A 14505-nucleotide genomic window follows, 5' to 3' on the forward strand; every position below is an offset into this window, starting at 1 on the left:
AATATCTCATTTGTATAAAAAATAAATATTCTCATGCAAATAAAATCTTCACTGCATACCTTGTCATCAAGTTGACCCTCCACAATGCATAAATTCACAATGTTGTGATTTGAATGAGTAGAATGGTCACTGATGCAGGAGGATGGGACATTAGAACTTCCTTCATCCATTGATGACTCTATCAACAGTCCCAATAGCACGCCTTCAATCCCAAACACGGTAATGAGCTTGGGATAGCACCAGCGGCGCCCCCCTTGGTGACTACGAGACAACAGTTGCATAGCGGCGGTCCTAGTGTCGTGAATTGGAGTGACGGAAGGAGCACGGGATCGCGAAGGAAACGCACCGGCTACGGCTATGGCTGTGTCTTCACGGGGTGCGGGGGACAGCGGCTACGGCTGCGTCTGCACCGGTGCAGGGGACAACGGCGTTCTGGGAAGGAAAGGCACCTCGTCGCAAAGCTGTCTCCGGCAAAGACGGCGAATTGTGGATGTGAACCAGAGAGGAACTGTGTAGGCTACGCGGCGGCCGTCAGAATGAATTTATGGTGGAATTGGGAGTAACCGTAGTATGAATGTGTTTAGATACTAATCCTAATTTTTCAAATTTTTAAATCTGATAATAATTAATTAATTAAGAATTTGAATTTTAAAATGGACTTTGTCTAGTAGACAATAATTTTTGTGAACAATATGTATAATGAACTTTAAAATTGATCCAATAAAGTAAAAACACACTATACCCCAAATTATCCACCTAAATCTTAATATTATGATAACTATCCGTATACTTAGTGAATTAAACATCCGATATATCTATTATTTACATTATTTAGTATTTTCATTGTCTACTTATACTTTTTCTTTTAAAATTAGTTTTACCTTCCTTTTTTAATCTATTGTTTGCGTTGTTTACTATATGCGTTGTTCCCTATCCTTCCTCATATCCTATTATTAATCATTCATTTCATTAGAAAACATTATGACCGATGAGGATTAGTTTATGACTATCTCCATGTTGAATAGTTGTTACAACACTTAGGTAAAATATATTATTTTTATCCAAAATTATGTGCCACTGTATATATTTAAGGTTCCCATTGTCGGGTTACATTTGTTCTTGATTCGTATATTTCAAGACTTTTATTTTTCAGTAGGTACAAAATAAAATAAATTATCTGTAAGAGAATATGCCCTAGGTCAGTCTTATGTTGGTTTTCATTTCTCATATGTCTTTATCTTCTTAAATGCAATGAAGTTAAATGGATTTGGTATTTGACTATTTGATTATCTCACTAAAGTTGAGGTTTTGGTGGGACCAATAAACTAGATCAGCATAATATAGTGCAATCTATCTATTCTTAATGAACAATGCTAGGAAATCAAAAGGGTATTAGCAAAAAACCAACCAAATATCTTTGGGTAAATTCAAAATCTCTACGAGTTAATATATATAGATATTTTTTCTGCTAAGTATCAGAATATTATTTTTTCATACTTTCGAATTTTTTTGTATTGCAAATGTGAATGTCTCTATTTTTTTAAGAATTTTATTTTTTTTAAATTTTATAGATATTTAATTATTTTTGCTAAAATATAACTGAATATTTCTTTTGTTAAATATTAGGATGTTTTTTTTCATATTAAATTAATGTTTTTTTATATTTCTGTAATTGTGTAATTTGCCGTCTCTTTAATCATCAAAACGGCACCTAATATCCCAAAACGCAGAGAACAACATCGTGATGATGCTGCTACCGTGCCATGTTTCGGTGAACCATTGTCCTTTGATGGAGAATTTAAACCCTCATTCATCACCACCATCTTCTTTTCACTCAACCCTCTTACATATTCCTTTTTATTTGTATTCCTCACAGTTTTTCTTATTGGCTTTGAACTTGAAGAAGAAAAAGAGGTATCACTCATCACTGGAATTACATACCACAAAACACACGTGCAGAGTGTCGCCACCGATCTACCAAACACCGTCAATAACACCAAAATCAATATCATAATGACGATGGGGACGAAATCATCATTGTCGGAATACGCGAATCGAACGAAGGATATGTCGTGAGGGTTCATCTTGGAATAAACCTTTTTCCTTCTCTCATCGAGTTCAGCTAGAAGTTCCCAAAACTTGTCTAATCCACGTTTTGAGTATGGATTCTTGTCGATGGTGGCGAATCCGACGAATCAGATGTCGGTGATAAAAGAGGAGTGGGTCGCAGTGGGGAGGCAGAGAGGGCCTGACGGTGAGAGAGAGGTCTGTGTGTGTGATTGTTGGAGGTGGATAGGTTAATGTGAGAGAGAAGATGAAGGTTTTTATAGGTTTTAATTAGGTTTACTTAATCAATTTTAATTTTTTTAAATTTTGAATTTAAAAAATTTAAAATTAATTATTAATATAAATTAATGTAGTTTTGTTTAGTTTTTTGCTGGTAACCTCTTGGTTCCATATACTTTTTCATTCTTAATATATAAAAGTAGGAAATGGATCCTCTCCACTTTTTTTAATATTTGACAGAATACAGTATAATCTCTCACCTTTGATTCTATAAGTGGGACCAGAAATAAATAAGAGAGAGAGAATAATAAATGGTTAGATTAAACACTGCACACCATCCAATTTCTTTTTGAATTAATAATCTCTACATACAAGTGATTCTCATATACAAGTCTTACAAGTCCTCTAATTGATATTACGCTCAAACGCGCCTCTAACAGATTTTTAATTTTTGAAAGGATTCTGTTTCCTTTTTCGAATTTCTTGCCTTCTCTTTCTCCTTCTTCATTTACGTGCTTTTCTCTCTGTTCTCTTTCTTCGTTATTCTCGATTTCCATTGTTTTTTGACATCAAGCTCTGAAATCGTTTTTGAAGTGTTTCATCTTCATCGTTGTGTTTCTTCTCGTTCTTCTTTTGATTTTGCAACATTATGTAATTTTTCTTCTTTGTTTGATTTTTTCTTCCCAAAAAGAATTATGAGAATATGAAATAAGAAAACGAAGAAGAAGAAGCAGCAGAAGATGAGGAGGAGAAAGAGGAAGAGTTCTGAATTATGCATAAGGTGTACTTCAACGAATTTTAGGTGTATTTCTTAAATCCTTTGGGTGTATTTCTGTAATCCTTTGGGTGTATTTCTGTAATCGTTTGGGTGAGTTTCTGTAACCGTTTGGGTGTATTTCTGTAATTCTTTGGGTGTATTTCTGTAATCGTTTGGTTGTATTTCTGAAGGTCCATTATATTCAAAACGATTTCAAAGCTTGATTTCAGAAACCATGAAAATTGAAAAAAAAAACGAAGCAAGAATACCAGTGATAAATGCAGGTAAAACAACGAATGAAAAGGCGAAGAGAGAACGCACGAAGGAGATCGAACAAATTTGGCAAGAAACTTGTTTTCATGGAGGAAGAAGAAGAAGAGTCGTTCATAATGCACGATGAGTAGTGCGCTTTGGAAACAGGAAGTGGTTGAATAACGTGCGTGTATTTACTCTTGAATGTGGGAGTGTAATGCGCGTGTGTTTTGTTAGGCTTGTGCCAACTTGTAAAACTTGTAAGCCAAAAAGGCTTGTATATGTAGCAGGCCTCTTTTTTTTTTTTTCTCTACTCCCATAAAAGTAGATGGATAAATTTGTTCATATTATTTTTAAGACATCTTTCTCTTCTTACAATCTTACTCATGACATGTCAGCAATATTGTTTACTTGACAAATTTTAGAATCAACCACTCAATTTTTGCCAAATCAACTATTATTTTCAAATCAACAAAAAAATATATATACAAAAATATATACAAGTAATAGAAATATATACAAATTAGGGTGCAAAATTACTAATGACAATAATTAGAAATTAATAGTATTTAACTAAATTTATAACCTACAAAGATATTGAATCCTATCCCTATATTAATTATTTTTACGGATATAAATAATACAATAAATTTATAACCCAATAATTAATTTATTAATTTTTATAAATAACTCATTAAATGTAATAAACATTCATGTTACAAATATCATAATAGTATTATTAATCATAATAAATTTTACGTTACAAATATTCAAATTCCATACTATTTGAACTATTTATATAAGTCTACTATCACTATTTCTTTAAATAACATCAAATTAATTTTCGAACTACACAACATCTCAAACTTACTCATGGAGCATCATTCTTTGGACAATATCACCAAATAAATAGACAATTGGTTTATCAAAGTTCGCGTGGTTAGAAAACATTCACACCCACAAATGAAGAGGACCCTCTTTACTTAGAAATGATTATATTAGATGAAAAGGTACAAAACAAACATATTTATTGTATTTTTAAATTGAATTTACAAAAAAAATACTTCAATTATTTTTGCTTTTTATATTTTTTATATTATTTTATAATACTTTATATATAATTATATTTTAATATCGTTAAAATTATACTTCTTTCAATATGCTATTCAGAAGAATAACATACATGCAAAGATGGAACAAACAACACAATAAAAAGTGCATACAACTCAACAATTCATAAATAACATGTCTTCACACGCACCTACGACAAAAAGAAGAAAGCAATAATTCTAACAACAACTAATAAAGAAAAAGGAGAACGGCGCTACATAAGAAAATTAAGTCCATCAACTAAAATAAATGTAAAAATCAAACCACCAAATAAAAATGTCACTTTGTACAACTCCAACATCCAAATCTTTTGTATTACAAATTTTTCTAAATAAAATACCTTTCAAATTTAATTTTAGTTCACACATTTAATTTAATTCTACAAAACATAGCCACTTTTAATATTTATTATATACTATCATTAATTTACGTCTCATTCTAGTTTAGGTAATGCCAAAAGCACAGTGCTCTTCTTCCTTTTGAATGCTTTTCTAAACAAAAACAATACTAAACTAAAAATAAAATACGGGGAGTGGAGGAAGTCATAATTCCTATCACAATATCAGTTATGTTATTTATAATCACTTTTACTTGTAAACAGAGTTAATAGTGCACACTTTTTTTCTTAACATTAAGTAAGATCTATGAAATGTGTGTATCAACTCAATGTATAAGAGATAATATTCTCTTCTAAAAGCAACAATCAGCATGCATAGTTAGTAGTAAGAGATATGACACACATTAAGTTATCAATAATAGAGTTCAAATCATTTATAAGGACAAATCAATAAGAAGAAACTTGAAAATTTGATGCTACTAAATACCGGAAATTTCTTTGGTGAGGAGTAAAGTCAGGTAAAAAGTAAAGATTGTAACTAAATATTTGAGGAGAGTGTGCAATGCAGATGATATCTTTATTTCAAAAGGGAAAACATGTCCCAAAAACATTAAATACCAAAGGTGCAGGGCTATATATATCTATATCAGTATAAGTACTGATGCAACTTAATTAAACATCTTTCCAAGAAGAAAGTGGTGGAGTATCAGATTTCTTCCATGTAGTTATATCACTTGCGTATCTATCACCCTTGACAGCATCCGCAGCAGCGAAGGACTCGAGTTCTGTCATTTCTTGCGGTGTAAGTTTCACAGACAAAGCACCAATGTTTTGGTTAAGATTGTCAATCTTGGTGGTTCCAGGAATGGGACACACATCATTTCCTTGGTGATGAACCCATGCTAATGCAAGTTGCGACGGGGTGCATCCCTTCTTAGCTGCCATTTCATTAACCCTCTCAAATATAGTCTTGTTCTTCTCTAGGTTCTCAGGTTGGAATCTAGGCATATACTGCAGTAGAACACATAAGATAAGATTGATATGTAGGTACCAATGTAACCTTCTTATAACATGCAATATCAAACTGTTTTGAGGAGGAAAAAGTAGAATCATAAACTAAATAGTTTTGACTATAATTAAATTGAATGCAGCACCATACACTATAATTTACTGATTTATTTATCCATGGTGAATTGGTGATTGAGAAAACTGTATTCTGTTTAATGTGCTTGGTACTGGTTAAGCAATCCTATAACATTAGATTCAATCGATTATTTGCATTCAACTTTGAGTGACTATCTCTAGGTACAGAAACTAACAAGGATACTGAATTATGAAAATGCACAAGTAATTAAAGCTATGAATTTATTTTACACAAACCTTTCTGAAGTCATTCTCAGACAAATTCTCAATCAATTTTGTTCCTGATGAAAGGAATCCTCTCCCAAGAGGACTATATGCCACAATTCCAATTCCAAGTTCCCTGGCAAGGAAAATATTTAGAACTCGTGAAAGGCTAGACTCAATATGATTATGATATATTAGAATTTCGAGTTAGAGAAGAAAAACTTAACATAAAGTCTTTACATTAAATCACACACCTGCAAGTTGGAACTATCTCTTCCTCAACATCTCTTGACCAAAGAGACCACTCCAACTGCACTGCTGTTATAGGATGAACAGCATGCGCTCTTCGGATTGTTGAAGCTGACGCCTCAGATAACCCAATGTATTTTATTTTTCCCTCCTCAACAAGCTTCTTAAGCTCCCCAATCTTAATTTGAAATTAAGAAAACAAAAGGAAAACATTTGAACTCATCAAACATGTACTATCATACATGTAATAGTCAAATTTCATTATTTTATCCTCTTTAACATTAACAAATGATAGTGAAACTTGAAAACAGAGAATTTTATGACACAACAAATACACAGTATATTCTAATTTCTAAAGAACAATTGAGATTCTCATATACAAAGTAGCACAGAGAAAGACTCAAACCGTGACTTCAATTGGAACACGAGTATCGATTCGATGTTGGTAATAGAGATCAATGCAATCAATGTCAAGCCTTTTCAAGCTTCCCTCACAAGCAGCTCTCACATATGATGGATCTCCACGGATCTCAACTTTAAAACCATCAGACATGCTGATTCCAAACTTGGTTGCCAATTCAACCTTCTCTCTCACCCCTCCCTTCAAAGCCTGTATAAAATTCCAAAGATCAAGTCTAGTGTGTATATTCAACCCTAATTTCTCTAATTCAGACCATGGATTAATACACCATGAAGAATCAAAGAATCAAAAGAAAACCAAAAAGGGTAGCTGAATCAAAGCTCAAGTTGGAACCTTTCCAAGTAGAATCTCGTTGGTGTGAGGACCATAGACATCAGAGGTATCAAGGAATGTAACACCACTTTCTGCAGCATAGTGAATGAGAGAAATCATGTCAGGTTCTGGCTTTGGAGGTCCATAGAAAGCAGACATTCCCATGCATCCAAGTCCTTGCTGAGACACCTCCAAGCCCTGTGATCCCAGTTTCATTCTTCCAACTTTGGCCATGGCTGTGGTGTGATGCTGTGCTTCGAAAGAGTGATAAAGAATGTGTCTGTCTATTTGGATTCCCTGAACTGAAAGAATGCTCTAATCTATGTCTTACTCATATAAACTACTTGTGATTGTAATTTAATCTTTATATAAGAGTTGTCTCCGTTTATTGGCACTTCCCATAGATTTTTGGATATAAAATTCTACTTCTTCTGACTTGTAACCATCGAACTCTAGACCCACTTTGGTATTTTCAGGGTAGGACCAGTGGGCAGTGGACCCCACTTTGATATTTTCTAAATAGCATTGTAAAAGTTATTTTACACTTAGGACAATAGGACATGCTTGATTAGGGGAAAAAAAAATACATTTTTATAGTTGAATTTTATATATAAATAATGTTTGGTGGTTGTGGACAATAGAGCTCATTCACCAGCAATGGAAGAGATAGAGTGATGCACTGTTGAGAAGTTCTGAAATTTTCGATCTCTACACTCTCTACGCTCACCGCATTATGTGAAAACTCATGCTCTGAGTGCAGAGTTTGTGAAGGTGAGTGAGAATAGGGATGGTAACACCACCCGAACTCGTGGATATTCACCCTGCTCCTACCCGCTCGGTTTAGGTAATACCCGTCCCGCTTATTATATTTAAATTTTTACTTTAATTTATATTATGTATGTGATGATAGTTATATAAATTTTGAAATTTAATTTTATTTATTGAATTGTAATAATTATAGGGGCGAGTAGGGGTGGAGCGGGTTAGAGTTCAAGCTTTTACTACTCGCGGGTAGGAGCGGGGCAGATTTTATGCGAATTATTGTACGGCGGGACGGGATTGGGTAGAGCAAAAACCCGCCCCGTTGCCACCCCTAAGTGAGAAGAGTTGAGAGAGAGTACTTAGAACATGCAGAAGCGAAAATGAGAGAATGGAATTAACGATGAATCACACCCAATTCAACTGTACAATAGAGTTTATATACACAACTAAAAATGTAACTAACTTCTAACTATAGCTAACAAACTCAGATTAACATCTAACTCTAGTTAAGTTATTCAGTACTTAAATAGCAACTGCAGCATAACTGCCTCTGTACTCTATCTCTTCTATTGCTGGTGAATGAGCTCTATTGTCCACATTGGTTGCAGAATACACGTCTGGTTTTGGTACTTAGATTTTATAAGTATTTTTGCTTCAAAACATTTAAAAATTGTATATTTGGTCTTAGTTATTTAAAAGGTTAAATGCTGACGCAACAAATTAAAATGTTGCATCCTTTGTTTTGTTAGACATGCATATATACACAGCTGAAGTTTTCTGCAATGTAGTTGGTTCACATCAATAGCAAGAAACTTAGAAAGGTGAATGCAATCAAATTCCTTCGAAAAAAACAAGGGATGTTCCTTATACTGATATTAAGAATAACAAACCAACAACAAATAGCAAAGAGTTCAATAATATATAATAGTATAAGTAATGCACTTAAATCTAACAGGTTTCCAAGAAGAAAGTGGTGGAGTGTTAGCTTTCTTCCATGTAGTTATATTCTCTGGATATCTGTCACCCTTCACAGCGTCCGCGGCAGCGAAGGACTCGAGTTCTGTCATTTCTTGTGGCGTAAGTTTCACAGACAAGGCACTAATGTTTTGATTAAAGTTCTCAACTTTAGTGGTTCCAGGAATGGGGCAGACATCATTTCCTTGGTGGTGAACCCATGCCAATGCAAGCTGAGATGGGGTGCATCCCTTCTTTGCCGCCATTTCATTGACCCTCTCGAATATAGTCTTGTTCTGCTCCAGGTTTTCTGGTTGGAATCTAGGCATAAACTGCAACAAGAACACAAAAATATGTCAGGTATCATTAATGGATATTTGAAAATATTCCAAGGCAATATTCCAAACTATACTAATTTAGGCCATGGTGAATAAGAAATTTAATTCTTATTGATGTTTTTCAGTTAATGCAGATACATACAGAAAATATCAATGAATTGTGCAAATAATATTAATAGGTATTGGTGAAGAAAACCAAGGTTAGAAGATGTGAATGTCACTCTCTCTAGGGTACATACATAAGCAGAATCATGATAATTATGATTATAGAAATGCATATGTTAATTAACATGAATTTCTGTAATAGCAAGTATTGACAAACCTTTCGGTAGTCATCCTCAGACAAATTATCAAGCAACTTTGATCCGGTTGTAAAGAATCCGCGGCCAAGAGGACTATATGCAACAATTCCAATACCAAGTTCTCTGAGATGGAACAAATTTAGAAGCCATGAATTCAAACATTGTATCATGATGGTTTAGTCCTAGAAAGAGAATTGCTTGTTGACAAAAAACAAAATGAAATAATGTTTGTGCATTATTAGATTCACACACCTGCATGTTGGAACTATTTCTTCCTCCACATCTCTTGACCAAAGAGACCATTCAATTTGAACAGCTGTAATGGGATGAACAGCATGTGCTCTTCTGATTGTTGAAGCTGAAGCCTCAGACAAACCAATGTATTTTACTTTTCCCTCCTCAACAAGTTTCTTAAGCTCTCCAATCTTAATGAAAATCACAAAGGAAAAAGAGTCAAGTCATTAGAGTATATACATGTATTTAACTTTTCATTAGAGTGAAAAACTAGTCTATAATCTATCTCTATTTTCATTGTTTCAATAATCTCAAAGAAGCAAAAGCCAAATCAAAGAGAAAATCCAAACCGTGACTTCAATTGGCACTTTAGTATCAATTTGATGTTGGTAATAGAGATCAATGCAATCAATATCAAGTCTCTTCAAGCTTCCTTCACAAGCAGCTCTCACGTATGCCGGATCGCCACGGCTACCGAATTTTCCATCATCAGAAAAGATTACTCCAAACTTGGTTGCAATTTCAGATTTCTCCCTCATCCCTTCCTTCAAAGCCTGTCTCCATGTATGTCACCAACTTAGTCATAGGATCATATGCATGCTCAAAGCAAAGCAAAATTTTCAACTAAATCAAAGACACATGATAAATAAAAAAAATACAAGCCAGACATCTCAAAATCATTCTAGAGAAGGAAACACATTATAAATGTTTATATCATATTAAGAAGTTAGTGGATCTAATTCAACCCCAAAAACTAGCTCATGATATACAATTTTATCTACTTTGTTTAATAGATGTCTGCTTTTACAGTCCAAATCAAAGATTTTTCATGTCAGGAAAAGAGAATCAAAAGAAAAACCGAAAAGGGTAGGTGAATCAAAGTTCAAGTAGGAACCTTTCCAATAAGCATTTCATTGGTGTGAGGACCATAGAAATCAGAGGTGTCAAGGAATGTGACACCACTATGAATAGCATGGTGAATGAGAGCAATCATGTCAGGTTCTGGCTTTGGGGGTCCATAAAATGCAGACATTCCCATGCAACCAAGTCCTTGTTGAGACACCTCTAAGCCCTGTGACCCCAGCTTCATTCTTCCAACTTTAGCCATTGATCTGTTGTGATTGTGTGCTTCCAACTATGTTGCTGTCATATAAATAGGCTTAAGATTGTGAAACTGTTAAAGGATAAAATAAGATGAAAGTTGGTGACCGTTTCCTTGTTTGGTAAAAATGGTATATGTAAAATAAAATGAATGTCTTCCACTTCTGCTTTCCTTATTTGAAAGTTGTTTCTATATGGTTGTTTAATTCTACTGCTGCTGCCTCTTCTGACTTGTTCTAGTGTTCTACTGCGGAAGAAAATTGACAACTTGAATTTCAAAGAGTTGGTAACTTCGTGTAAAAATTTGATAATCAAAATATTATTTTATTGTCTTCACTCTTTATCATCTCTTTATAGTGGGGCAAGTGGATTGAACACTCCAATTTTTCAGCACCAAATAGTACTCCTGTTTGGGAAATGATATTTAAATCCTATTTTCATTTTCTTTCTTCTATTGCCATTGCTGCTTCTTCTTTCTTCTTATATTTTGTGCTTCATAGTTTTTACGGTTGTTAACTCCTCATCATACTGAAATCAGCAACAATCACTTTGGACAGGAGAACTTGTGAGCCTTTGACAGTAACATTAATCAAAGAGTGCATTGATCTTTATTTTTTGGTGATGTGTTTGATATTTATTTAAAACTAAATTATATTTTTCTGGTAGAGTAATCAAAGGATGAACTTCACCTTCTCTCAAATGTTAATAGGACCGTTCACTTAAAAATTTGCACTTTGACAGTTGAATACATGATCTGAAGAGAGCACCATACATGGAGCAACTTCTATTACTTAAAAATATATTGTTCAGATATTTCAGAAAAATTACAAATCCACATATCATTTGGTTGTGAAAATTCACTCCCAAATTAGTCAAAGATTATTATTATATGCAACTAAATAGTGCTAATTTCGAAGGCAACAATCACATTTCTTAATTAGTAGTAAAAGATACATGCATATATATGTCATTGCTCCTTTTTCATGAACTGTTTTTGTTTTCCTAAGACATACATGTATACACATGAAGTTATTAGTAATGAAGTTGAAACCATTTGAAAGGGAAAATCAACAAAAAGAAACTTCAAAGGTTGATACAACAAAATTCTACTAGAAAACTAGGTGTATCCCTCATACAGAATACATTATTAGGTACCAACACTCAAAATTAAACAACAAATACCAAAATACAAGGGTGGCTAATAGTACAAGTCATGACTTGATTAAACAGCCTTCCAAGAAGAAAGTGGTGGGGTATCAGAGGTCTTCCATGTAGCGATATCATTACCATATCTATCGCCTTTGACAGCATCCGCAGCAGCGAAGGACTCGAGCTCTGTCATTTCTTGTGGTGTAAGTTTCACAGACAAAGCACCAATGTTTTGATTAAAGTTCTCAACTTTAGTGGTTCCAGGAATGGGGCATACATCATTTCCTTGGTGGTGAACCCATGCCAATGCGAGCTGCGAAGGAGTGCATCCCTTCTTTGCAGCCATTTCATTGACCCTCTCGAATATAGTCTTGTTCGCCTCCAAGTTCTCAGGTTGGAATCTAGGCATATTCTGCAACACAAGGCACAAGACATAAGAATATATAATTGTATCATTGATGAACATTGAAATAATATATATACAAGGAAGGTTGAATATGAAAATGCATTAGTGATTGCCATGAATTTCTGAAATAATTAAGCAATCAGACAAACCTTCCGGTAGTCACCCTCAGGCAAATTCTCAATCAATTTTGATCCTGATGAAAGGAATCCTCTCCCAAGAGGACTATATGCAACAATTCCAATACCAAGTTCCCTGCAAGCAACAAATTTAGAAACCATGAATATAGACATTGTATCATGTTGTCTTATCAGAAGTACTAAATAGAAAATTTTAAGTTAACATGACATGTTTCGTATATTAATTGGTGCATTGATCTTAGCATAGTTTTGCACAGAAAACTTCTATTGATTCTATATTACTGGATCATCTTAGTCTATCAAACACCAAGTCATTCCCTTAAAACGCACCTGCAAGTTGGAATTATGTCTTCCTCGACATCTCTTGACCACAGCGACCACTCCAACTGCACGGCTGTTATGGGATGAACAGCATGTGCTCTTCTGATTGTTGAAGCTGAGGCCTCAGATAGACCAATGTACTTTATTTTTCCCTCCTCAACAAGCTTCTTAAGCTCACCAATCTTAATTAAAATTAAAAATGAAACAGGGTTAGGCCACCATAAACAATTAGTATATTTTCATGATCTAATGTTGAAACTTGGAAATAGAAGCATTATAGATTCATAGGATTCTAAAAGCCAATTGGGATCTCATATAGTTAAGAAACTAAGATAAAGATGATGTTCATTGAATTGGTCAAATTCTAGCACACTCCATGCTCTGGTAATGAGGTGATGAGTTCAAAGTATGTATACAAAAACTAATTCACACAAACATCTCTCAATCTAGAGCAAGAGAAAGGATCAAACCGTGACTTCAACCGGAACACTTGTATCGATTCGGTGTTGGTAATACAGATCAATGCAATCAATATCAAGTCTCTTCAAGCTTCCTTCACAAGCAGCTCTCACATATGCTGGATCTCCACGAATCACAAATTTCCCCTCACTATGGGTGGCTCCGAACTTGGTTGCCAATTCAACCTTCTCTCTTACCCCTCCCTTCAAAGCCTGCCCCAAAATTTCATGATGCAGATAAACCATCACTTAGTCATGATCAAATAAAAAAGCCAAAGCAAACATTTAACATAAAAAGACATGATAAATTTCAACAACATAGTATAGAAAGTGGAATGGGAGACTTTGGGGAGGAATCAAACTGAGAAAACATAAAACGAGAAGACACCACATCCAACTCAAAACCTTAAGGTAATAAGCTAATGGGTCTCTCATCTTATAAATTCCTCATTCTTTCTTGTTTTTTTTGATGTGTGACTAACTTCATACACTTCTCACACTTGCAATATTAACAGACTTCCTATATATATCTTATCTCTAAATCATCTTATTGGATTCTATTATGTGTGTGAGATATCTATTATCTAATTAGCTACTTCTACATGCAAAAACCAACGAGTTTGTTATATGAAAAAGCTAAGAGAAAGAAGCATGAAAAGAAAACAAAAAAGGGTATCTGAATCAAGGTTCAAGTAGGAACCTTTCCAAGTAGAATTTCATTGGTGTGAGGGCCATAGACATCAGAAGTGTCAAGGAAAGTGACCCCACTTTGAACAGCATGGTGAATGAGAGCAATCATATCAGGTTCTGGCTTTGGAGGTCCATAGAAAGCAGACATTCCCATGCATCCAAGTCCTTGTTGAGACACTTCCAAGCCTTGTGACCCCAGCTTCATTCTTCCAACTTTAGCCATTGCTATGTTTGTGATGATGGTGTATGCTTGCAACTATGATCAGTGTCAAAGAGTGAATGAAGTATTTTGAATCCTGAGCTGTGTTGCTTAAATAGCCTGAAATTATTGCTAATTAATTATCAATTCATTACAAAATACAAATAATATATAATTTTTTATTGAAAAATTTAATAGAAGATTGTTGCACCGCTTGTATGAAAGTTTTTACTCTTGACGTATGATATTGCGTCAACTGTGCTTGAAATTTATTGATTTGACGTATGTACATACTTAAAATTTTGTCGTATTTGATATTGTTACCGACACTTTCTGCTTTAAGATGTTATGATTCTTGACTTTGACTTTTCTTATTTTTTTAG

The 14505-nt window shown here is 34.1% G+C and overlaps 3 protein-coding genes across 3 annotated transcripts; all 3 read right to left on the reverse strand.

The window, feature by feature from the left end:
• Positions 1-5261: 5261 nt before the first annotated feature.
• LOC107486447 (probable aldo-keto reductase 2) lies at positions 5262-7454 on the reverse strand. Its single transcript, XM_016106985.3, has 5 exons — positions 7093-7454; positions 6745-6948; positions 6344-6516; positions 6123-6225; positions 5262-5753 (listed from the first exon to the last, which is right to left on the reverse strand). Exons 1-5 carry the CDS (start codon positions 7303-7305, stop codon positions 5415-5417), a joined length of 1032 nt encoding a protein of 343 aa, XP_015962471.1. The 5' UTR covers positions 7306-7454; the 3' UTR covers positions 5262-5414.
• A 1290-nt stretch (positions 7455-8744) lies between these two features.
• Positions 8745-10769, reverse strand: LOC107486443 (probable aldo-keto reductase 2). The gene is made up of 5 exons (XM_016106981.3): positions 10557-10769; positions 10012-10215; positions 9680-9852; positions 9448-9550; positions 8745-9119 (listed from the first exon to the last, which is right to left on the reverse strand). The coding sequence occupies exons 1-5, from the start codon at positions 10767-10769 to the stop codon at positions 8745-8747; spliced, it is 1068 nt and encodes a 355-aa protein (XP_015962467.1).
• Positions 10770-11671: 902 nt separating this feature from the next.
• On the reverse strand, positions 11672-14217 carry LOC107486452 (probable aldo-keto reductase 2). The gene is made up of 5 exons (XM_016106991.3): positions 13934-14217; positions 13246-13446; positions 12785-12957; positions 12467-12569; positions 11672-12323 (listed from the first exon to the last, which is right to left on the reverse strand). Exons 1-5 carry the CDS (start codon positions 14144-14146, stop codon positions 11985-11987), a joined length of 1029 nt encoding a protein of 342 aa, XP_015962477.1. The 5' UTR covers positions 14147-14217; the 3' UTR covers positions 11672-11984.
• Between the last annotated feature and the right edge of the window lie 288 nt (positions 14218-14505).

The sequence above is a fragment of the Arachis duranensis genome, chromosome 4 (genome assembly GCF_000817695.3).
Source record: "Arachis duranensis cultivar V14167 chromosome 4, aradu.V14167.gnm2.J7QH, whole genome shotgun sequence".
NCBI lineage: Eukaryota > Viridiplantae > Streptophyta > Magnoliopsida > Fabales > Fabaceae > Arachis > Arachis duranensis.

Bases quoted from the DNA above. Each gene is read 5' to 3' on its own strand.
- LOC107486452 (XM_016106991.3), bottom strand. From the start codon at position 14,146: ATGGCTAAAGTTGGAAGAATGAAGCTGGGGTCACAAGGCTTGGAAGTG. The intron at 12,570-12,784 runs GTGCGTTTTAAG...TGTTGCTTGCAG, and splicing joins GACATAATTCCAACTTGCAG to GGAACTTGGTATTGGAATTG. The intron at 12,324-12,466 runs GTTTGTCTGATT...CTTGTGTTGCAG, and splicing joins CTGAGGGTGACTACCGGAAG to AATATGCCTAGATTCCAACC.
- LOC107486447 (XM_016106985.3), bottom strand. From the start codon at position 7,305: ATGGCCAAAGTTGGAAGAATGAAACTGGGATCACAGGGCTTGGAGGTG. The intron at 6,517-6,744 runs GTTTGAGTCTTT...TTTCAAATTAAG, and splicing joins GTGTTCCAATTGAAGTCACG to ATTGGGGAGCTTAAGAAGCT. The intron at 5,754-6,122 runs GTTTGTGTAAAA...GTTCTACTGCAG, and splicing joins CTGAGAATGACTTCAGAAAG to TATATGCCTAGATTCCAACC.
- LOC107486443 (XM_016106981.3), bottom strand. From the start codon at position 10,769: ATGGCTAAAGTTGGAAGAATGAAGCTGGGGTCACAGGGCTTAGAGGTG. The intron at 9,853-10,011 runs GTTTGGATTTTC...ATTTTCATTAAG, and splicing joins AAGTGCCAATTGAAGTCACG to ATTGGAGAGCTTAAGAAACT. The intron at 9,551-9,679 runs GTGTGTGAATCT...GTTCCATCTCAG, and splicing joins GAAATAGTTCCAACATGCAG to AGAACTTGGTATTGGAATTG.